Raw genomic sequence first — 23561 nt, 5'->3', positions numbered from 1 at the left:
CCATCAGCGGCAATCTTTCTGCCTAAAAATTCAACCTCAGGTGCGAGAAACAGACACTTGGATTTCTTAACTCTTAGGCCTACCCGATCCAATCGACTTAGTACTTCCTCAAGATTGCGGAGATGAGAGTTGGTGTCCCTGCCCGTGATGAGTATGTCAGCTTGAAACACAACCGTCCCCGGGATGGACTTGAGCAGACTCTCCATGTTGCGCTGGAATATAGCAGCTGCCGACCTGATGCTGAATGGGCATCGATTGTACACAAAAAGGCCTCGATGTGTGTTGATGGTGGTGAGTAGCTTAGACTCTTCGGTCAGTTCTTGCGTCATATACGCAGATGTGAGGTCTAGTTTCGAGAAAGGTTTTCCTCGAGCCAACGTGGCAAATAGGTCCTCCGCTCTGGGCAGCGGGTATTGGTCCTGTAGGGAGACTCTGTTTATGGTAGACTTGTAATCCCCACAGATTCGCACGGATCCATCAGGCTTCATGACGGGGACGATGGGGCTTGCCCAGTCGCTGAATTCCACGGGAGAAATTATGCCTTCCCGCAGAAGCCGGTCCAGTTCGTTTTCAATCTTTTCCCTCATCACGTAAGGCACAGCTCTAGCCTTGTGATGGACCGGTCTGGCATTGTGTGTGATGTAGATTCTAACTTTGAAGGTGCCCACACCTGGCTGAAAGAGATGTTCAAAACGGCTTAGAACTGTTGAGCAGGAGGTCCGTTCATCTGATGACATGTCTTTAACATCATCCCATTTCCAATTAAGTTCTGCTAGCCAGCTTCTCCCCAACAGGGCTGGGAGATCCCTGGGGACAATCCACAGGGAAAGTTGGTGACCATCCCTTTGTGTGTGACTGAGAGAATGGCGCTGCCAAGGACTGGGACGATTTCTTTAGTATAGGTCCTTAGTTTGGTGTCGATCTTTGTGAGTTTTGGTCTGTTGCTTTTGTGCGGCCACAGCTGTTCAAATTGTTGAACGCTCATGAGGGATTGACTGGCCCTCGTGTCAGGTTCCATGTTGACAGGTATCCCGTTGAGTAGAACCCTTATCATAATTGGAGGCATCTTGGTGTAAGAACAGTGGACATTGATCGTGTTAACCCGCTGTACCTCGGCGTCCCGTGCACTGTTCCAACCGTCTTCTGGTCCGCTTTCCGACCCTTCCAATTCGTATACCAGCCGAGCTGCTGTTTTTCTGCACATGCGAGCCAGATGCCCTGTGTAGTTGCAGTTTCTGCAAACAGCTTGCTGAAATCGACACACCCTGGTTGAGTGCCTTCCCTCACATCTCCATTACAGACCGTTTCCATTGTTTCCGATGGGCTGCGTCTGACTGATCTCCCTTGAGCTTCTCTCAATCTGTTGTTGATTGCTCACATTGTGGGTTGATGAGGTGTGATCGGCCGTTCATGTGGCCCTTGATTTCGATGGCTTCTGGCGCCACTGTCTGCTGTTGAAGGCCTGCTCTCCTGCCTTTGTCTGTGTGTGGGGGTAGTGGTTTGTTTCACAATGTGAACCCCTTGTTCCGATGCCTCGTTGGTTGTCGTACCCAAAGTATAGATCAGCCTCGTTTCTTCTTCGCCTGCCAAGAACGTCTGTACGACCAGTGCTGCTGCCTCTAAAGTCAAGTTCTTAGTCTCTATAAGCTTTCGGAATATGCCTGCATGTCCTATTCCTTCAATAAAAAAGTCTCTCAGTACTTCTCTCCTTAGTTCATCGGGGAACTCACATGAACTAGCCAGCCTCCGAAGTTCCGCCATGAAGTCGAGTATGCTTTGGCCCACACAGCGTCTGTAGTTGTGGAACCTGAGTTTGGCCATGTGTCGGCTGCTCGCTGGCTTCAGGTGGTCTCTCACCAATGTGCTCAACTCCTCAAACGACTTGCTTGCTGGTTTCTCGGGTGCCAGCAGGTCTTTCATTAAAGCGTATGTTTTCGAGCCACAGCTGGTTAAGAGATGGGCTCTTCTCTTGTCTGCCTCATCGTCGCCCAGCCAGTCTTTGGTCACAAAGCTTTGCTGGAGCCTTTCTATAAAGTCATCCTAATTGTCTCCAGCATTGTATTTCTCATCTGAGCTGTTGGTAGCCATTCTGTGGATTCTGGGATCCCGTAACTCGTCGCCACTGTTAAGTCCTGACTCTAATGTACTGACTTACACGAGACACATGCTGAAGTCAAGGTCACTCAGGACCTGCACCTTTAATTCCAGCTCTCCAGTGCCGCACTTGCCTGAGACCTCCCTTTATGTACCTCAGTGGGACAGGTATGGAGTGTTTCCTGCAAGTGCACCCCTGGTGGTAAGGTATGCTTATCGTTACAGGTCATATCCAGTTACAGTCATGTATAGCATGGTAAGATACAGTTATATACAGTATGTGGGATACATGACAGTGTGTGACTCCAGAGAGTGAATATCTGCAGGCTATTCAATGACAGACGTCTCACCCAGGCCTGACCCCATCCTCACTTCACATCCACTTTTCAACCAGAGAGCAATCCGGAGTTGGAACCCCTGCGCATCCCGGGGCACCGAGACCACCCTGCCCATCCCGGGGCCCTGAGACCACCTTGCCCATCCTGGGGCCCTGAGACCACCCTGCCCATCCCGGGGCCCTGAGACCACCCTGCCCATCCTGGGGCACTGAGACCACTCTGCCCATCCCGGGCACTGACCACCCTGCCCATCCCGGGGCACTGACCACTCTGCCCATCCCGGGGCCTTGAGACCACCCTGCCCATCCTGGGGCACTGAGACCATCCTGCCCATCCCGGGCACTGACCACCCTGCCCATCCCGGGGCACTGACCACCCTGCCCATCCCGGGGCCCTGAGACCACCCTGCCCATCCCGGGGCCCTGAGACCACCCTGCCCATCCCGGGCCCTGAGACCACCCTGCCCATGCCGGGGAACTGACCACCTTGCCCATCCCGGGGCACTGGGACCACCCTGCCCATCCCGGGGCTCTGAGACCACCCTGCCCATCCCGGGGCCCTGAGACCACCCTGCCCATCCCGGGGCCCTGAGACCACCCTGCCCATCCTGGGGCACTGACCACCTTGCCCATCCCATGGCACCGAGACCAGTGCCCCACTGCCCGTCTCAGATTAACTAACCGAGCAGATTGCACTTCAGACCATCTAAAGACACCACGCACCGCTTCACACTTTATATGGTAATTGGTAAACACATCTTGCTTTGTGTTATAACAAGTTTTACTTACTTTTACCTCGGGCACTTTTTTGCCACTTACCATGATCGTCAAGAAGAATGTTGTCAGGTTTAATGTCCCTAGAAAATAAAAAACAAAGATGAATTAATTCTGATTAGTAGTTTTTTTTTGCTTTACCGGCTCAGATCGACCTCTCATCAAAGCTTCTTATCAAAACCACTTCTAATTATATCATGCTAATTATCCAAAAGCTACAGATGTTTTCTGAAGTAAAATAAATTAGCAGCATGTCATGCAGATTAAGATGACAGTCAAAGAGTGGAAATGAGACTGATTAAGCAGTTATTATCAGAATTGGAAGGACTGATATATAGCACAGAAATAGACCATTGGGCCCAACTGATCCATGCGCACATTCTCCAATTTGACTTGGCTCAATAATAACATGATTGGTTTAGGACACAATAAGTTGACCCAACGAGGTCTAGTTCTGCCTCATTAACTAAGCTCCGACACAATGCATTTTCAATATTTCCACAAAATTTCACTTCTACTTCAAAGATTAAAGGCGGGTAAACTCGCTGACCCCATGTTACAATGGGGAACTGTTCCTTGAGGGAAGCGTAGGCTGGAGGTAAGTCCAACACTGCAGCACACATTCTTTGACCTACCGCTCTGTTGGGCGGAAGGAGACTTGGGTGGAAGATTGTGGGGCATTCACTGACTGTAGTTGCAAAAAAAAAATCAAGTGAGTCTCAGTGAAGTTCTGCAGGATTGGAAGCAAGTGGCTATAAGGGCCAAAATTGCCCACCGCCCCAAAAGGGGTACACCTTCCGCGGGGCAATACCGCCCGAGAGGCAGAAAAAGGGTTGCTGCCGGTCGGTAATGGGTCGGCGCTTGTCCGAGGGGCAGAGAAACCTGTTCCCACCACTCCTGGCCCCGGGGCAATTTAGGACAGGTCAGCCCATCTGTCCGCCCCCGGTAAGTAAGGGGTAGAAATTGCGGTTGGAGGCTTTGCATGGGCGAATGCCTCCGACCTGCAAAAAATCTGCAAGTTTACCTGGTGGTCTGAGAGGTTTGGAGATTTGCGCTCCTGGGCCTCTATGCGCATGGTGCTTACGTCGTCAGTTGCGTGGTGGCCCGGGTCAGAGAGCGTCCCATTGACTCAGATACACACTGGTCCTGGGGTTGGACTGGTGGGAAAGGTCAGAGAGCATCCAATTGACTCAGATATACACTGGTCCTGGGGTTGGACTGGGGAGAAAGGTCAGAGAGAGTCCCATTGACTCAGATACACACTGGTCCTGGGGGACTGGGGTGAAAGGTCAGAGAGAGTCCCATTGACTCAGATACACACTGTTCCTGGGGGATTGGGGTGAAAGGTCAGAGAGAGTCCCATTGACTCAGATACACACTGGTCCTGGGGGACTGGGGTGAAAGGTCAGAGAGAGTCCCATTGACTCAGATACACACTGGTCCTGGGGGACTGGGGAGAAAGGTCAGAGAGAGTCCCATTGACTCAGATACACACTGGTCCTGGGGGACTGGGGTGAAAGGTCAGAGAGAGTCCCATTGACTCAGATACACACTGGTCCTGGGGGACTGGGGTGAAAGGTCAGAGAGAGTCCCATTGACTCAGATACACACTGGTCCTGGGGGACTGGGGTGAAAGGTCAGAGAGAGTCCCATTGACTCAGATACACACTGGTCCTGGGGGACTGGGGTGAAAGGTCAGAGAGAGTCCCATTGACTCAGATACACACTGGTCCTGGGGGACTGGGGTGAAAGGTCAGAGAGAGTCCCATTGACTCAGATACACACTGGTCCTGGGGGACTGGGGTGAAAGGTTAGAGAGAGTCCCATTGACTCAGATACACACTGGTCCTGGGGTTGAACTGGGGAGAAAGGTCAGAGAGAGTCCCATTGACTCAGATACACACTGGTCCTGGGGTACTGGGGTGAAAGGTTAGAGAGAATCCCATTGACTCAGATACACACTGGTCCTGGGCTGGACTGGGGTGAAAGGTCAGAGAGCATCCCATTGACTCAGATACACACTGGTCCTGGGGGACTGGGGTGAAAGGTCAGAGAGAATCCCATTGACTCAGATACACACTGGTCCTGGGGTACTGGGGAGAAAGGTCAGAGAGCGTCCCATTGACTCAGATACACACTGGTCCTGGGCTGGACTGGGGAGAAAGGTCAGAGAGCATCCCATTGACTCAGATACACACTGGTCCTGGGCTGGACTGGGGAGAAAGGTCAGAGAGCGTCCCATTGACTCAAATACACACTGATCCTGGGGGACTGGCTCGAATGCCCAGAAGATATTAACTGTCTCCCCGCACCCAGCACCAACTCGGAAAGAACCGACCTTTATGGCCTCCATAATACCGATAGGATGGGACCATCAGTAGGCCAGGGTCATTACAGGGAGTAGCGTGTGGTGGCCCGGCCCAGAAATCGGCGCAGTCCCGGCCTGCAAGACCATCAGCAAGCCGAGGTCACTCGAGAGAGCAGAGTGCAACGGCATGCCACTGCAGGGAGCAGCGCATGCTGCTGCAGGAGGGCAATGCTACGAAGCCAGGTCACTGATTGGAGTGCGGGCAGGTACAGCAGGAGGGGCAAAGGAGTGACAAGAGTTTGTAGAGGGAAGTGACCGGGGCCCAGGAGAGGCGTGCGTTCGGGGCCCAGAAGAGACAAGAGCCCAGGGGCAGCACGGGCCAGCCCACACTGCGATATGTGCGCATATAGTTCTGTGCAGCAGAGCTGGTCTCCAGTTGTCTTGGGTAATCCTTGCCACTGGACCAAGACCTAGTTCTATCAAGCCCGTGTGGTGGCTGGTGTGCAATGGCCACCACACGTTAAAAAAATCCTCGCACAGGCATCTTCCACCCTTCAGTATGTAGTTCTGGATCTGGAATATTAGGTCCTTCATTGAAACACCTGTGAACTCATCCCTTTTTGGCATGGAAGCAAGTCATCCTCGCTTCGAGGGACTGCCTATGATGATGGGTGGCCCGGGGCGCTACTCACAGGGCGTGGCGTTACCATGGCAGTACTTCCGCTAAGTCCTGCACAATTTCGGGGGAGCGGGATTCTTGCCAGATCGCAAGTTCTGGATTTCAGCGCATGCACAGTGCATGCGTAAATCCGGAACTTGCGGGGCGCCTAAGGGCGCATCCGCACCTCGCACACACCTACACGTATTCAGGCCCTAAGTATCAGCTGTGGCTCAGTGGTGGCACTCTTGCCTCTGATTCAGAAGGGCGTGGGTTCAATTCCCACCCCAGAGACGAGCACATAATCCAGGCTAAGGGGTCGTCGTGCACGGTTTTCCCGCCACGTCGGGCATGCGCCGACCCCTTACCGACCGGCGACAACCCCTTTTCTGCCGCTCGCGCGGTATTGCCCCGTGGAAGGTGCACCCCATTTGGGACGGGGAGCAATTTCCCAAAATCCTGCAGAACTTCACTCAATACTGAGGGTGTGCTGCACTGTCGGAGGTGCTGTCTTTCATATGAAATGTTAAACCGAGGCCCTGTCTGTCCTTTCAGGTTGACGTAAACGATCCCACGGCACTATTCAAAGATGAGCTGGGGTGGTGTCCTGGCCAGTATTTGTCCCTCAATCAACACCTAAAAAACAGATTCTCTGGTCATTTATTTCATTGCTGTTTGAAGGCCTTTGGGACCTTGCTATATTTAAATTAATTGCTACATTTCCCTACATTACAGCACTTCAAAAGTACGTAATTGGCCCGAGATGTCTGTGCTCCTCAAATTCTGCCCTCTTGAGCATCCCTGATTATAACTGCTTAACCCAAGCTCTGGAACTCCCTCCCTAAACCTCTCCAACTCCCTACCTCTCTTTCATCCTTTAAGACTCTCCTTAAAACCTACCTCTTTGACCAAGCTTTCGCTCATCTGCCGTAATTTCTTCTTATGTGGCTCGATGTCAAATTTATTTGTTTTGTCTTATAACACTGATGTGTTATAACACAAAGCACCTTGGGACGTTTTACTACGTTAAAGGTGCTATATAAATACAAGTTGCTGTTGTTGCTGGATCGCCCTTTGGGACACCCTGAGCTCATGAAAGGCACTCTATAAATGCAAGTTTTTCATTTTTTTTCCCTCTAAAGCAATAGCTTGATAAGAAACAGCCGGCATTGATTCAGAAATGCTTGAGACAACTTCCTGACTTCTTCAAAAATGTTACAAATATAGTGGATGGGGAACTCCTTGCTGTGCAGTTTCTTTGGGCTTTCAGAAAAACCTTGACAGAGTTCCACATGAATTCAAATAAAATTAAAGACCGTGGGAATTGAGAACAGACCATGGGACTGGATAGAAATTTGGCTAAACACATAGGAAACTAAGAGGACTTGAGAAGTGTAGTATCAGATTAGGCGGGGGGGTGGGGGGCGGCTGATGTGGTGATGTGTTCAATATGTCACTGCAAATAGCACACCAAGCAACTATTCCCCTGCCAGTCCTCAAATGTAAGCATGTGTACAACAATACAGAATTGCATTTCCAATCTTGCAGATTACACTAAATTAGGAGGCACAGTAAGTTGTGTGGATGGGAGGAGGACATTACAAAGGGAAATAAACAGACTAAATCAGTGGGTAAAACAATGATAGTCAGATGCTTATGTGGGCAAGTGTGAGGTTATCCACTTCTATCTGAGAAAGACAGATCAGAATCATATCTTAATGGTGAGAGATTAGGAGTTGTGGAGAGGCAACAGAAGAGAGTCGGGATAAATGGGTCATTTTCGCGTTGGCAAACTGTAACTAGTGGGGTGTCACAGGGATCAATGCTGGGGCCTCAACTATTTACAATTTATAATAATGGCTTGGATGAAGGGACCGAGTGTAACGTAGCCAAATTTGCTGATACAAAGATAGGTGGGAAAGTAAGTTGTGAGGAGGACACAAAGAATCTACAAAGGGATATAGATAGGCTCAGTTAGTGGGCAAAAAATTGGCAGATGGACTATAATGTGGGAAAATGTGACATCATCCACTTTGGTAGGAGAAATAAAAAAGCAAATTATTATTTAAATTGGGAGCAATTACAAAATGCTGTAGTACAGAGGGATCTGGGGGTTCTTGCACATGAAACGCAAAAACTTAGTATGCAGGTACAGCAAGTAATCAGGAAGACAAATGAAATGCTAGCCTTTATTGCAAGGGGAATGGAGTATAAAAGCAGAGAAGTCCTGCTCCAACTGTACAGGACATTGGTAAGACTACACTTAGAGTACTGCATATAGTTTTTGTCATGTATTCAACCAGCATTGTAACCCATGTATAAACTGACCTAAGTTGTACACCGTGAGAACAATGACCACGAGGTGGGAGACACTCCTAACCTGGACCTTCAGGTATAAAAGGGGAAGCTCCACCCACCTTCATCACTTGAGTGCTAAGGAATAAAGGACAGGTCACAGACTGAACTTCTCTCAAGCATGGGCCTCGTGTGCATTTATACCGTATAGTAAGGACGTATCAATGGCGACAAGAAACTGGGATTTAAACCACGCGAGCATGGCCACTAACAGAACAGAGGAGAGGTACTGTGTTAAGGAATGGTTGGGACAGAGATTCAACATTGTTAAAGCAGCACACAGTTCTCCAGGCAGACAAGGGCAGTCAGGCATGCCCCAACATGTAGTCGAACCCAGAGGGGAGTTCGACAGAGACAATGGCAAGCTGAACAGCGATTCACGCCATTGCAAGGGACAATGCGGCCAGTAATGGGGCCATTAACACCTGTTAATGCTGCACTCAAGGACAATAACTGGGGCAGTCAGGGACGATCGGCTGGCAAGGGACCTTTTGTTTCAAACCGCAACTCATGCTGGAGGCGTGGAGGCACACACTCAGCCGGAGTTTGCAGAGATGAGCAAAATACCTGCAGAAATTGCAGAAATGGATACTGGGGGAAATCGCTGGAAGCTGAAGTTCAGCGAGTTCATGTGGAGTTCATACACCAGGACACCACCGATAATGATGAAAGTGCTCCTCAATGGCATCCCAGTATCAATGGAGTTAGACACGGGTGCCAGCCAGTCCCTCATGGGTATCAAACAGTTCGAAAAGTTGTGGGCATCCAAGGCCAGGAGGCCAAAATTATCGCCGATTGACGCACAGCTACGGACTTACACAAAGCAGATCATTCCGGTGCTAGGCAGCGCCATGGTAGTCATGACCCACAAAGATTCGGAGAACAGACTGCCACTCTGGATTGTCCCAGGGGATGATCCCGCACTACTGGGGAGGAGTTGGCTTGCTGTCATGAACTGGAAATGGGGCGATGTCAATGCAATTTCCTCTGTGGAGCGAGTATCATGCTCACAGATCCTGGACAAATTTGACTCATTATTTCAACCTGGCATTGGCACTTTCATGGGGGCCAAGGTAGTGATTCACATAAACCTGGATGCCAGGCCAGTGCACCACAAGGCCAGAGCGGTGCCGTACGTGATGCGGGAAAAGATAGAAGGCGAATTGGACCGCCTGCTGAGGGAAGGCATCATCTCGCCAGTCGAATTCAGTGACTGGGCGAACCCGATTGTTCCGGTGCTCAAGGCGGATGGGTCAGTCAGGATATGTGGTGATTACAAGGCCACCATCAATCGGGTGTCACTCCAAGACCAGTACCCGCTACCGAGAGCGGAGGACCTCTTTGCGACGCTATCCGGTGGCAAACTTTTTTCAAAATTGGACCTGACCTCAGCTTACATGACCCAGGAGCTGGCGAGTGAGTCGAAGAAGCTGACCACCATCACGACACACAAGGGGTTGTTTGAGTACAACAGATGTCCGTTCGGGATTCGCTTGGCCGCCGCGATCTTCCAACGAAATATGGAAAGCCTCCTCAAGTCGATTCCAGGGACGGTGGTTTTTCAGGACGACATCCTCATTACGGGTTACGATACTGAAGAACACCTCCACAACCTAGAGGAGGTGCTACGCAGACTGGACCGGGTAGGTCTGCGACTGAAAAAGGCGAAATGCGTCTTCCTAGCTCCAGAGGTAGAATTCCTGGGGATGAGGGGAGCAGCAGACGGGATCAGCCCTACTGCGTCCAAGACGGAAGCGATCCAAAGAGCACCCAGACCCCGTAACACGACGGAGCTGCGTTCGTTCCTGGGGCTCCTGAACTATTTTGGTAACTTTCTTCCCAAATTGAGCACGCTGCTAGAGCCGCTACACGTGCTCCTATGCAAAGGTCGCGAATGGGTCTGGGGGGACAGCCAGGAAAGGGCTTTTAATAGAGCACCCAAATTGTTATGTTCCAACAATCTGTTAACGCTATATGACCCATGTAAGAAACTTGTGTTAGCGTGCGATGCGTCGTCCTATGGTGTCGGGTGTGTGTTGCAGCATATCAATGCCACGGGTCAGTTACAGCCGGTAGCTTATGCCTCCAGAAGTCTGTCCCAGGCAGAAAGGGGCTACGGGATGGTAGAAAAGGAGGCGCTCGCATGTGTATATGCGGTAAAGAAAATGCACCAGTACCTGTTTGGCAGGAAATTTGAGCTGGAGACAGATCACAAACCCCTAACATCCCTTTTGGCCGACAACAAGGCCATAAATGCAAACGCATCGGCCCGCATACAGAGGTGGGCACTCACGTTAGCCGCCTATGACTACACAATTCGGCACAGACCGGGCACCGAAAACTGCACTAATGCACTCAGCAGGCTCCCACTAGCCACCACTGAGGGGGCTACCGAGCATGCTGCTGAGATGGTCATGGCTGTTGAAGCTTTCGGAAGCGAAGGCTCACCCGTGACAGCCTGTCAGATTAAAGTCTGGACAAATAGAGACCCGCTATTGTCTCTAGTCAAGAAATGTGTCCTGAATGGGGACTGGGCAGCCACGTAAAGGGCATGCCCTGAGAAATTTAAACCATTTCACAGGCGCAAGGATGAACTCTCGATTCAGGCCGATTGCCTACTGTGGGGAAACCGCATAGTCATGCCCCAGATGGGCAGAGAGGTGTTCATCAGAGAACTTCACAATGGCACCCGGGCATTGTCACGATGAAGACGTTTGCTGGCCAGGGATAGACGCAGATCTGGAACTTTGTGTTCGTAGGTGCAACACGTGTGCCCAGCTGGGCAATGCGCCCAGGGAAGCCCTCCTTAGCCCCTGACCATGGCCCGCCAAGCTTTGGTCATGCATCCATGTGGACTACGCAGGTCCTTTCATGGGGAAAATGTTTTTGGTTGTAGTAGACGCCTACTCCAAATGAATCGAGTGTGACATTTTAAATTCAAGCACATCCTCTGCCACGGTAGAAAGTCTATGGGCAATGTTCGCCACCCACGGTCTACCAGACATCTTGGTCAGTGACAATGGCCCGTGCTTCACAAGCACTGAATTCCAGGACTTCATGGCAGGCAATGGAATTAACCATGTTAGAACAGCACCGTCAAGCCGGCCTCAAACGGCCAGGCAGAACGAGCAGTGCAGATAATCAAACAGGGGATGCTCAGAATCCAAGGGCGTTCCCTACAAACCCGCTTATCACGCCTCCTGTTGGTCTATAGATCCCGACCACACTCGCTCACAGGGGTTCCACCTGCAGAGCTACTAATGAAAAGGACGCTCAAAACCCGGTTATCCCTTATACACCCCACCATGAAAGAAATTGTCGAGAGCAGGCGCCAGTCACAATATGACTACCATGACAGGAATGCGAGGGCGCGATGTATTGATGTAAATTATCCTGTTTTTGTCCTCAACTACGCTGCAGGGCCCAAATGGCTCGCATGCACTGTGGTTGCCAAAGAGGGAAATAGGATTCTGGTAGTTAAACTTACCAATGGACAAATCTGCCGCAAACATGTGGATCAAACAAAAAGGAGGTTCAGCAACCCCATAGAAGAAGCAGAGGAAGAACACGATATAGAGTTCAGTCCAGCACAGGTGACTGAACACCGGAACCAAAGGGAGGAGACCCCAGTCACTGTGGGCAGTCCGGACAGGCCTGAGGCACCGCAAACTGCAGACACTCAGGCCAGCGCCCAACAACCGGAGCCCCAACTCAGGCGCTCTACAAGGGAGCGTAAACCACCAGAGAGACCCAACCTGTGATCCCCATAAGACTTTGGGGGGGGAGGTGACGTCATGTATTCAACCAGCATTGTAACCCATGTATAAACTGACCTAAGTTGTACACCGTGAGAACACTGACCACTAGGTGGGAGACACTCCTAACCTGGACCTTCAGGTATAAAAGGGGAAGCTCCACCCACCTTCATCACTTGAGTGCTAAGGAATAAAGGACAGGTCACAGACTGACCTTCTCTCAAGCATGGGCCTCGTGTGCATTTATACTGTATAGTAAGGACGTATCAGTCTTGGTCTCCTTATTTAAGAAAAGATATACTTGCATTGGAGCCAGTTCAGAGACGGTTCACGAGGTTGATTCCTGAGATGAAGGGGTTGTCAGATGACGAAAGGTTGAGCCTATACTCCTTGGAATTTAGAAGAATGAGAGGTGATCTTATTGAAACATATAAGATTCTGAGGGGGCTTGACAGGGTAGATAGAGAAAGGACGTTTCCCCCTCATGGGGGAATCTAGAACTACGGGGCATAGTTTCAGAACAAGGTGTCACCCATTTAAATCAGAAATGAGGAGGAATTTCTTCTCTTCGAGGGTCATGAATCTTTGGAATTCTCTGCCCCAGAGAGCTGTGGAGGCTGGGTCATTGAATATATCTAAAGGTGGAGATAAACAAATTTTTGAACGATAAGGGAGTCAAAGGTTATGGGGAGCAGGCGGGGAAGTGGAGCTGAGTCCAGGATCAGATCAGCCATGATCTTATTAAATGGCGGAGCAGGCTCAAGGGGCCAAATGGCCTACTCCTGCTCCTCCTACTTATGTTCTTATGTTCTTATAAAGGGATTTGGGTGTCCAGGTACACATATCACGAAAAGCTAGTGCATAGGTACAAAAAGTAAACAAAAAGGCTACTGGAATGTTGGCCTTTATCTCAAAGGGATTTGAAGTCAAAAGTGAAGAAATGATGCTTCAGTTGTACGGAGTCTTGGTCAGACCCCATCTGGAGGGACTCTGTTCAGTTTTTGGGCACAAAACCTCAGGAAGGATATGGACATTGACTCCTTCATGTGTAACCCTAAATGGTCAGTATAGAACATAAGAAATAGGAGTAGGCCCCTCGAGCCTGCTCCGCCATTTAATATCATGGCTGATCTGATCTTGGACTCAGCTCCACTTCCCTGCCTGCTCCCCATAACCCTTCACTGAGTATCAGGATGCTATTCAACTGCTTGAAGCATCACTGTCAAGCCATATACTGTCCCATACAAAATTCACAGACACTTTTCCCCAGCCTTTCAATAAATAACAGGAACAGAACCCTGGTCAACCTTTCCCTTCCCAATCCGAGGGCTCTGAGGCCAATTAGAATGGTCCTACTGCCATCATAGCTGAGAACATATAACTCAAGACAGAGCGAGGGTGAAAGCTGGGACTTTCTTGCTCTGTATGGCTCAGTTAGACACAGCCTTGATCAAGTGAGGGACGATGGTACCCAGATCGGAACTTTCAGCTGTGCTATAAAACTGCAACAAAAAGATCTGCATAACAGTATTCAAGGGATACCATCCCAGATCAGATAAACATGTGGGTAAATTATTCGCGGCAAAGGCCCCAGCACAGACCCTCCCTCACTGGGTCCTCAGATAAGTGGATCGGGGGCAGAGATCTTTTAACTAACCAGAAAACAAGTAGCGTCATATCCAATTCTCCAATGTGTGATCTCAGCAAATGATGGGAGTCTCATTCCATAAACTTAAGAAAGGAGGGCATTGATATCATGCCTTTCACAACCTCAGGATGTTCCAAAGCACTTTATAGCCAATTAAGAAATTTTGAAATGTAGTCACTGTTGTAATGTAGGAAACATGACAGCCAATTTCATATAGCAGGCTCTCACAAACAGCAATGAGATAATTGTTATATCTTGAATAAAGAGTCAGACTAGATGCTGCAAGCTCAAAGTAAGGTGTGACCGTAGTCCTTTATTACAGATCTCAGAGTGCCTCTCCAGCCTGTGAGGCCTCCTTATATACAGGTGCTCCCAAGGGATTGTGGGCTCCCTTGGGATTCCAGGGGTAAGCCCTCTGGTCATTGGACATGGTATTTACAGGTTTACATACATAACAATAATGAATGAGCAGATAATCTGTTTCAGTGATGTTGGTTGAGGGATAAATATTAACCAGGACACCGGTGACAACTCGCCTGTTCTTATTTGAAATAGTGCCACGGGATCTTTTACTTCTGAGAGGGCAGATGGGGCCTCGCTTTAATGACTCATCTGAAAGACGGCACCTCCGACAGTGCAGCACTCCCTCAGTACTGCATTGGGGGTGTCAGCCTAGATTTTGTGCTCCACTCTCTGGAGTGGGACCTTCTGACTCAGAGACGAACATGCTACCACCACGGTGACACCCTGAAGCAATGTGAAATGTCACCAAATCTTCTGGACCCCAAGATTCCCAATGTTGCACCAGTATAACAAATAAGCACAAGTTGATGAAACTCATTCAGTTATTAATGTCCACATGGATACCTTCCATCAGGGATCACTGGACAACAGAGCAGGCATGCTGGCTGATCTTTTCCCTTCCTAGCCCAGAGGTGCCAAAGCTAATTATAGTGGCCAAAACAAGGTCAGCTAACTCAACACAAACCAGGGGCCTACTGGCCTGTATTCTATGTTCAGGACCAAAGACTGGCATGTCTAATAGAGACAACCCTCCCTAGTATGAGCTGTGTTAGCTTTTCTCATTTGGTGAAGCAATTGAGCTCGGTGACTCTGAGCTCGGGGAGGGATGATGAGCCAGGGTCCCCGCTGATGAGCACAATCCATTCATACCCGCTGAATGGGCACACATTTGGACATCTGAGACATTGTGATACAGTTGAATATCCGAACAAAACTCTTGGACAATCATACGTCAGCAACAGCCAATGCCTCCAGGACAGGGTTAAATGGGTAAAGCAAGTTGTCAAATAAAAAGCAATAACTTGGGAAAAAGAACATACCCGCAGTGTGACTCAGAATACCAGCAATAAAACTGCATCTCAGAATAGGTATATTCAAAGTGAGTACAGTTCAGCTAAAAACTAGATGAGCAGTGCAAGAGTGACTCACTTTAACACGGAGAGTGAGAAAAAGGCCTCACTTTAACACGGAGAGAGAAAGGCCTCACTTTAACACGGAGAGTGAGAGAAAGGCCTCACTTTAACACAGTGAGAGAAAGGCCTCACTTTAACACGGAGAGTGAGAGAAAGGCCTCACTTTAACACGAATAGAGAGAGAGAAAGGCCTCATTTTAACACAGTGAGAGAAAGGCCTCACTTTAACACGGAGAGTGAGAGAAAGGCCTCACTTTAACACAGACAGTGAGAGAAAGGCCTCACTTTAACATGGAGAGTGAGAGAAAGGCCTCACTTTAACACGGAGAGTGAGAGAAAGGCCTCACTTTAACACAGAGAGTGAGAGAAAGGCCTCACTTTAACACGGATAGAGAGAGAAAGGCCTCACTTTAACACAGACAGTGAGAGAAAGGCCTCACTTTAACACAGTGAGAGAAAGGCCTCACTTTAACACGGATAGAGAGAGAAAGGCCTCACTTTAACACGGAGAGTGAGAGAAAGGCCTCACTTTAACACAGACAGTGAGAGAAAGGCCTCACTTTAACACGGATAGAGAGAGAAAGGCCTCACTTTAACACGGATAGAGAGAGAAAGGCCTCACTTTAACACAGACAGTGAAAGGCCTCACTTTAACACAGTGAGAGAAAGGCCTCACTTTAACACGGATAGAGAGAGAAAGGCCTCACTTTAACACAGAGAGTGAGAGAAAGGCCTCACTTTAACACGAAGAGAGAGAGAGAAAGGCCTCACTTTAACACGGATAGTGAGAGAGAAAGGCCTCACTTTAACACGGATAGTGAGAGAAAGGCCTCACTTTAACACAGACAGTGAGAGAAAGGCCTCACTTTAACACGGAGAGTGAGAGAAAGGCCTCACTTTAACACGGATAGAGAGAGAAAGGCCTCACTTTAACACGGATAGTGAGAGAAAGGCCTCACTTTAACACAGACAGTGAGAGAAAGGCCTCACTTTAACGGAGTGAGAGAAAGGCCTCACTTTAACACAGATAGAGAGAGAAATGCCTCACTTTAACACGGATAGTGAGAGAGAAAGGCCTCACTTTAACACGGAGTGAGAGAAAGGCCTCACTTTAACATGGATAGAGAGAGAAAGGCCTCACTTTAACACGGAGTGAGAGAAAGGCCTCACTTTAACACGGATAGTGAGAGAAAGGCCTCACTTTAACACGGATAGTGAGAGAAAGGCCTCACTTTAACACAGACAGTGAGAGAAAGGCCTCACTTTAACACGGATAGAGAGAGAAAGGCCTCACTTTAACACAGAGAGTGAGAGAATAGCCTCACTTTAACACAGTGAGAGAAAGGCCTCACTTTAACATGGATAGAGAGAGAAAGGCCTCACTTTAACACAGACAGTGAGAGAAAGGCCTCACTTTAACACAGTGATGAAAGGCCTCACTTTAACACAGACAGTGAGAGAAAGGCCTCACTTTAACACGGATAGAGAGAGAAAGGCCTCACTTTAACACAGATAGTGAGAGAAAGGCCTCACTTTAACACAGACAGTGAGAGAAAGGCCTCACTTTAACACGGAGTGAGAGAAAGGCCTCACTTTAACACAGATAGAGAGAGAAATGCCTCACTTTAACACGGATAGTGAGAGAGAAAGGCCTCACTTTAACACGGAGTGAGAGAAAGGCCTCACTTTAACATGGATAGAGAGAGAAAGGCCTCACTTTAACACGGAGTGAGAGAAAGGCCTCACTTTAACACGGATAGTGAGAGAAAGGCCTCACTTTAACACGGATAGTGAGAGAAAGGCCTCACTTTAACACAGACAGTGAGAGAAAGGCCTCACTTTAACACGGATAGAGAGAGAAAGGCCTCACTTTAACACAGAGAGTGAGAGAATAGCCTCACTTTAACACAGTGAGGGAAAGGCCTCACTTTAACATGGATAGAGAGAGAAAGGCCTCACTTTAACACAGACAGTGAGAGAAAGGCCTCACTTTAACACAGTGATGAAAGGCCTCACTTTAACACAGACAGTGAGAGAAAGGCCTCACTTTAACACGGATAGAGAGAGAAAGGCCTCACTTTAACACAGAGAGTGAGAGAAAGGCCTCACTTTAACACGGATAGAGAGAGAAAGGCCTCACTTTAACACAGACAGTGAGAGAAAGGCCTCACTTTAACACGGAGAGTGAGAGAAAGGCCTCACTTTAACACAGACAGTGAGAGAAAGGCCTCACTTTAACACGGATAGAGAGAGAAAGGCCTCACTTTAACACAGACAGTGAGAGAAAGGCCTCACTTTAACACAGTGAGAGAAAGGCCTCACTTTAACACGGATAGAGAGAGAAAGGCCTCACTTTAACACGGAGAGTGAGAGAAAGGCCTCACTTTAACACAGACAGTGAGAGAAAGGCCTCACTTTAACACAGACAGTGAGAGAAAGGCCTCAATTTAACACGGATAGAGAGAGAAAGGCCTCACTTTAACACGGATAGAGAGAGAAAGGCCTCACTTTAACACGGAGGGTGAGAGAAAGGCCTCACTTTAACACGGATAGTGAGAGAGAAAGGCCTCACTTTAACACAGACAGTGAGAGAAAGGCCTCACTTTAACACAGTGAGAGAAAGGCCTCACTTTAACACAGACAGTGAGAGAAAGGCCTCACTTTAACACAGTGAGATAAAGGCCTCACTTTAACACGGATAGAGAGAGAAAGGCCTCACTTTAACACAGAGAGTGAGAGAAAGGCCTCACTTTAACACGAATAGAGAGAGAGAAAGGCCTCACTTTAACACGGATAGTGAGAGAGAAAGGCCTCACTTTAACACGGATAGAGAGAAAGGCCTCACTTTAACACAGATAGTGAGAGAGAAATGCCTCACTTTAACACAGACAGTGAGAGAAAGGCCTCACTTTAACACGGATAGTGAGAGAGAAAGGCCTCACTTTAACACAGACAGTGAGAGAAAGGCCTCACTTTAACACAGATAGTGAGAGAGAAAGGCCTCACTTTAACACAGACAGTGAGAGAAAGGCCTCACTTTAACACGGAGAGTGAGAGAAAGGCCTCACTTTAACACGGATAGAGAGAGAAAGGCCTCACTTTAACACGGATAGTGAGAGAAAGGCCTCACTTTAACACAGACAGTGAGAGAAAGGCCTCACTTTAACACGGAGTGAGAGAAAGGCCTCACTTTAACACAGATAGAGAGAGAAATGCCTCACTTTAACACGGATAGTGAGAGAGAAAGGCCTCACTTTAACACAGACAGTGAGAGAAAGGCCTCACTTTAACACAGACAGTGAGAGCGTGAGAGAAAGGCCTCACTTTAACACAGACAGTGAGAGAAAGGCCTCACTTTAACACAGACAGTGAGAGAAAGGCCTCACTTTAACACGGAGTGAGAGAAAGGCCTCACTTTAACACAGACAGTGAGAGAAAGGCCTCAATTTAACACGGATAGAGAGAGAAAGGCCTCACTTTAACACGGATAGAGAGAGAAAGGCCTCACTTTAACACGGAGGGTGAGAGAAAGGCCTCACTTTAACACGGATAGTGAGAGAGAAAGGCCTCACTTTAACACAGACAGTGAGAGAAAGGCCTCACTTTAACACAGTGAGAGAAAGGCCTCACTTTAACACAGACAGTGAGAGAAAGGCCTCACTTTAACACAGTGAGATAAAGGCCTCACTTTAACACGGATAGAGAGAGAAAGGCCTCACTTTAACACAGAGAGTGAGAGAAAGGCCTCACTTTAACACGAATAGAGAGAGAGAAAGGCCTCACTTTAACACGGATAGTGAGAGAGAAAGGCCTCACTTTAACACGGATAGAGAGAGAAAGGCCTCACTTTAACACAGATAGTGAGAGAGAAATGCCTCACTTTAACACAGACAGTGAGAGAAAGGCCTCACTTTAACACGGATAGTGAGAGAGAAAGGCCTCACTTTAACACAGACAGTGAGAGAAAGGCCTCACTTTAACACAGATAGTGAGAGAGAAAGGCCTCACTTTAACACAGACAGTGAGAGAAAGGCCTCACTTTAACACGGAGAGTGAGAGAAAGGCCTCACTTTAACACGGATAGAGAGAGAAAGGCCTCACTTTAACACGGATAGTGAGAGAAAGGCCTCACTTTAACACAGACAGTGAGAGAAAGGCCTCACTTTAACACGGAGTGAGAGAAAGGCCTCACTTTAACACAGATAGAGAGAGAAATGCCTCACTTTAACACGGATAGTGAGAGAGAAAGGCCTCACTTTAACACAGACAGTGAGAGAAAGGCCTCACTTTAACACAGACAGTGAGAGCGTGAGAGAAAGGCCTCACTTTAACACAGACAGTGAGAGAAAGGCCTCACTTTAACACAGACAGTGAGAGAAAGGCCTCACTTTAACACGGAGTGAGAGAAAGGCCTCACTTTAACACAGATAGAGAGAGAAAGGCCTCACTTTAACACGGATAGTGAGAGAAAGGCCTCACTTTAACACAGACAGTGAGAGAAAGGCCTCACTTTAACACAGACAGTGAGAGAAAGGTCTCACTTTAACACGGAGAGTGAGAGAAAGGCCTCACTTTAACACGGATAGAGAGAGAAAGGCCTCACTTTAACACGGATAGAGAGAGAAAGGCCTCACTTTAACACAGTGAGAGAAAGGCCTCACTTTAACACGGATAGTGAGAGAAAGGCCTCACTTTAACACGGATAGTGAGAGAAAGGCCTCACTTTAACACAGAGAGTGAGAGAAAGGCCTCACTTTAACACGGAGTGAGAGAAAGGCCTCACTTTAACACAGACAGTGAGAGAAAGGCCTCACTTTAACACGGAGTGAGAGAAAGGCCTCACTTTAACACAGATAGAGAGAGAAATGCCTCACTTTAACATGGATAGAGAGAGAAAGGCCTCACTTTAACACAGTGAGAGAAAGGCCTCACTTTAACACAGGTAGTGAGAGAAAGGCCTCACTTTAACACGGATAGAGAGACAAAGGCCTCACTTTAACACGGATAGTGAGAGAAAGGCCTCACTTTAACACGGATAGTGAGAGAAAAGCCTCACTTTAACACAGACAGTGAGAGAAAGGCCTCACTTTAACACAGACAGTGAGAGAAAGGCCTCACTTTAACACAGTGAGAGAAAGGCCTCACTTTAACACAGTGAGAGAAAGGCCTCACTTTAACACGGATAGTGAGAGAAAGGCCTCACTTTAACACGGATAGTGAGAGAAAGGCCTCACTTTAACACAGAGAGTGAGAGAAAGGCCTCACTTTAACACGGAGTGAGAGAAAGGCCTCACTTTAACACAGAGAGTGAGAGAAAGGCCTCACTTTAACACGGAGTGAGAGAAAGGCCTCACTTTAACACAGACAGTGAGCGAAAGGCCTCACTTTAACACGGAGTGAGAGAAAGGCCTCACTTTAACACAGATAGAGAGAGAAATGCCTCACTTTAACATGGATAGAGAGAGAAAGGCCTCACTTTAACACAGTGAGAGAAAGGCCTCACTTTAACACAGGTAGTGAGAGAAAGGCCTCACTTTAACACGGATAGAGAGACAAAGGCCTCACTTTAACACGGATAGTGAGAGAAAGGCCTCACTTTAACACGGATAGTGAGAGAAAGGCCTCACTTTAACACAGACAGTGAGAGAAAGGCCTCACTTTAACACAGACAGTGAGAGAAAGGCCTCACTTTAACACAGTGAGAGAAAGGCCTCACTTTAACACAGTGAGAGAAAGGCCTCACTTTAACACGGATAGAGAGACAAAAGCCTCACTTTAACACAGACAGTGAGAGAAAGGCCTCACTTTAACACGGATAGAGAGAGAAAGGCCTCACTTTAACACAGAGAGTGAGAAAGGCCTCACTTTAACACGGAGAGTGAGAGAAAGGCCTCACTTTAACACGGAGAGTGAGAGAAAGGCCTCACTTTAACACAGACAGTGAGAGAAAGGCCTCACTTTAACACGGATAGAGAGAGAAAGGCCTCACTTTAACACAGAGAGTGAGAGAAAGGCCTCACTTTAACACAGTGAGAGAAAGGCCTCACTTTAACACGGATAGAGAGAGAAAGGCCTCACTTTAACACAGACAGTGAGAGAAAGGCCTCACTTTAACACAGTGAGAGAAAGGCCTCACTTTAACACAGACAGTGAGAGAAAGGCCTCACTTTAACACGGAGTGAGAGAAAGGCCTCACTTTAACATGGATAGTGAGAGAGAAAGGCCTCACTTTAACACGGATAGTGAGAGAGAAAGGCCTCACTTTAACTCGGAGTGATAGAAAGGCCTCACTTTAACACGGATAGAGAGAGAAAGGCCTCACTTTAACACAGGTAGTGAGAGAAAGGCCTCACTTTAACACGGATAGAGAGAGAAAGGCCTCACTTTAACACGGATAGTGAGAGAAAGGCCTCACTTTAACACAGACAGTGAGAGAAAGGCCTCACTTTAACACGGATAGAGAGAGAAAGGCCTCACTTTAACACGGATAGAGAGAGAAAGGCCTCACTTTAACACGGATAGTGAGAGAAAGGCCTCACTTTAACACGGATAGTGAGAGAAAGGCCTCACTTTAACACAGACAGTGAGAGAAAGGCCTCACTTTAACACAGACAGTGAGAGAAAGGCCTCACTTTAACACGGATAGAGAGAGAAAGGCCTCACTTTAACACAGACAGTGAGAGAAAGGCCTCACTTTAACACAGATAGAGAGACAAAGGCCTCACTTTAACATGGATAGAGAGAGAAAGGCCTCACTTTAACACGGATAGAGAGAGAAAGGCCTCACTTTAACATGGATAGTGAGAGAAAGGCCTCACTTTAACACAGATAGTGAGAGAAAGGCCTCACTTTAACACAGACAGTGAGAGAAAGGCCTCACTTTAACACAGATAGTGAGAGAAAGGCCTCACTTTAACACAGACAGTGAGAGAAAGGCCTCACTTTAACACAGACAGTGAGAGAAAGGCCTCACTTTAACACGGATAGTGAGAGAAAGGCCTCACTTTAACATGGATAGTGAGAGAAAGGCCTCACTTTAACACAGACAGTGAGAGAAAGGCCTCACTTTGACACAGACAGTGAGACAAAGGCCTCACTTTAACATGGATAGTGAGAGAAAGGCCTCACTTTAACACAGACAGTGAGAGAAATGCCTCACTTTAACACAGACAAATGAGAGAAAGGTCTCACTTTAACACAGACAGTGAGAGAAAGGCCTCACTTTAACACAGACAGTGAGAGAAAGGCCTCACTTTAACATGGATAGTGAGAGAAAGGCCTCACTTTAACACGGATAGTGAGAGAGAAAGGCCTCACTTTAACACGGATAGTGAGAGAAAGGCCTCACTTTAACACAGATAGTGAGAGAAAGGCCTCACTTTAACACGGATAGTGAGAGAAAGGCCTCACTTTAACACGGATAGAGAGAGAAAGGCCTCACTTTAACATGGATAGTGAGAGAAAGGCCTCACTTTAACACGGATAGAGAGAGAAAGGCCTCACTTTAACACGGATAGTGAGAGAGAAAGGCCTCACTTTAACACGGATAGTGAGGGAAAGGCCTCACTTTAACACAGAGAGTGAGAGAAAGGCCTCACTTTAACACGGATAGAGAGAGAAAGGCCTCACTTTAACACGGATAGTGAGAGAGAAAGGCCTCACTTTAACATGGATAGTGAGAGAAAGGCCTCACTTTAACACAGATAGTGAGAGAAAGGCCTCACTTTAACACGGATAGTGAGAGAAAGGCCTCACTTTAACACGGATAGTGAGAGAGAAAGGCCTCACTTTAACACGGATAGTGAGAGAAAGGCCTCACTTTAACACGGATAGTGAGAGAGAAAGGCCTCACTTTAACACGGATAGTGAGAGAAAGGCCTCACTTTAACACGGATAGTGAGAGAAAGGCCTCACTTTAACACAGACAGTGAGAGAAAGGCCTCACTTTAACACGGATAGAGAGAGAAAGGCCTCACTTTAACACAGAGAGTGAGAGAATAGCCTCACTTTAACACAGTGAGGGAAAGGCCTCACTTTAACACGGATAGAGAGAGAAAGGCCTCACTTTAACACAGACAGTGAGAGAAAGGCCTCACTTTAACACAGTGATGAAAGGCCTCACTTTAACACAGACAGTGAGAGAAAGGCCTCACTTTAACACAGAGAGTGAGAGAAAGGCCTCACTTTAACACGGAT

The 23561-nt window shown here is 48.0% G+C and overlaps 1 protein-coding gene across 1 annotated transcript in view; it reads right to left on the bottom strand.

The window, feature by feature from the left end:
* The window catches only part of LOC139263073 (serine/threonine-protein kinase 32A-like), a 439178-nt gene that overhangs the window by 120325 nt on the left and 295292 nt on the right, over positions 1–23561 (bottom strand). Inside the window, 1 exon segment of the mRNA XM_070878611.1 lies at positions 3251–3288. Coding sequence (XP_070734712.1) covers positions 3251–3288 — 38 coding nt within the window.

Source organism: Pristiophorus japonicus, chromosome 4 (assembly GCF_044704955.1).
Source record: "Pristiophorus japonicus isolate sPriJap1 chromosome 4, sPriJap1.hap1, whole genome shotgun sequence".
Lineage (NCBI taxonomy): Eukaryota > Metazoa > Chordata > Chondrichthyes > Pristiophoridae > Pristiophorus > Pristiophorus japonicus.
Note: the sequence above shows the minus strand (reverse complement) of the source record. Positions and strands in the feature narration are given on the sequence as shown.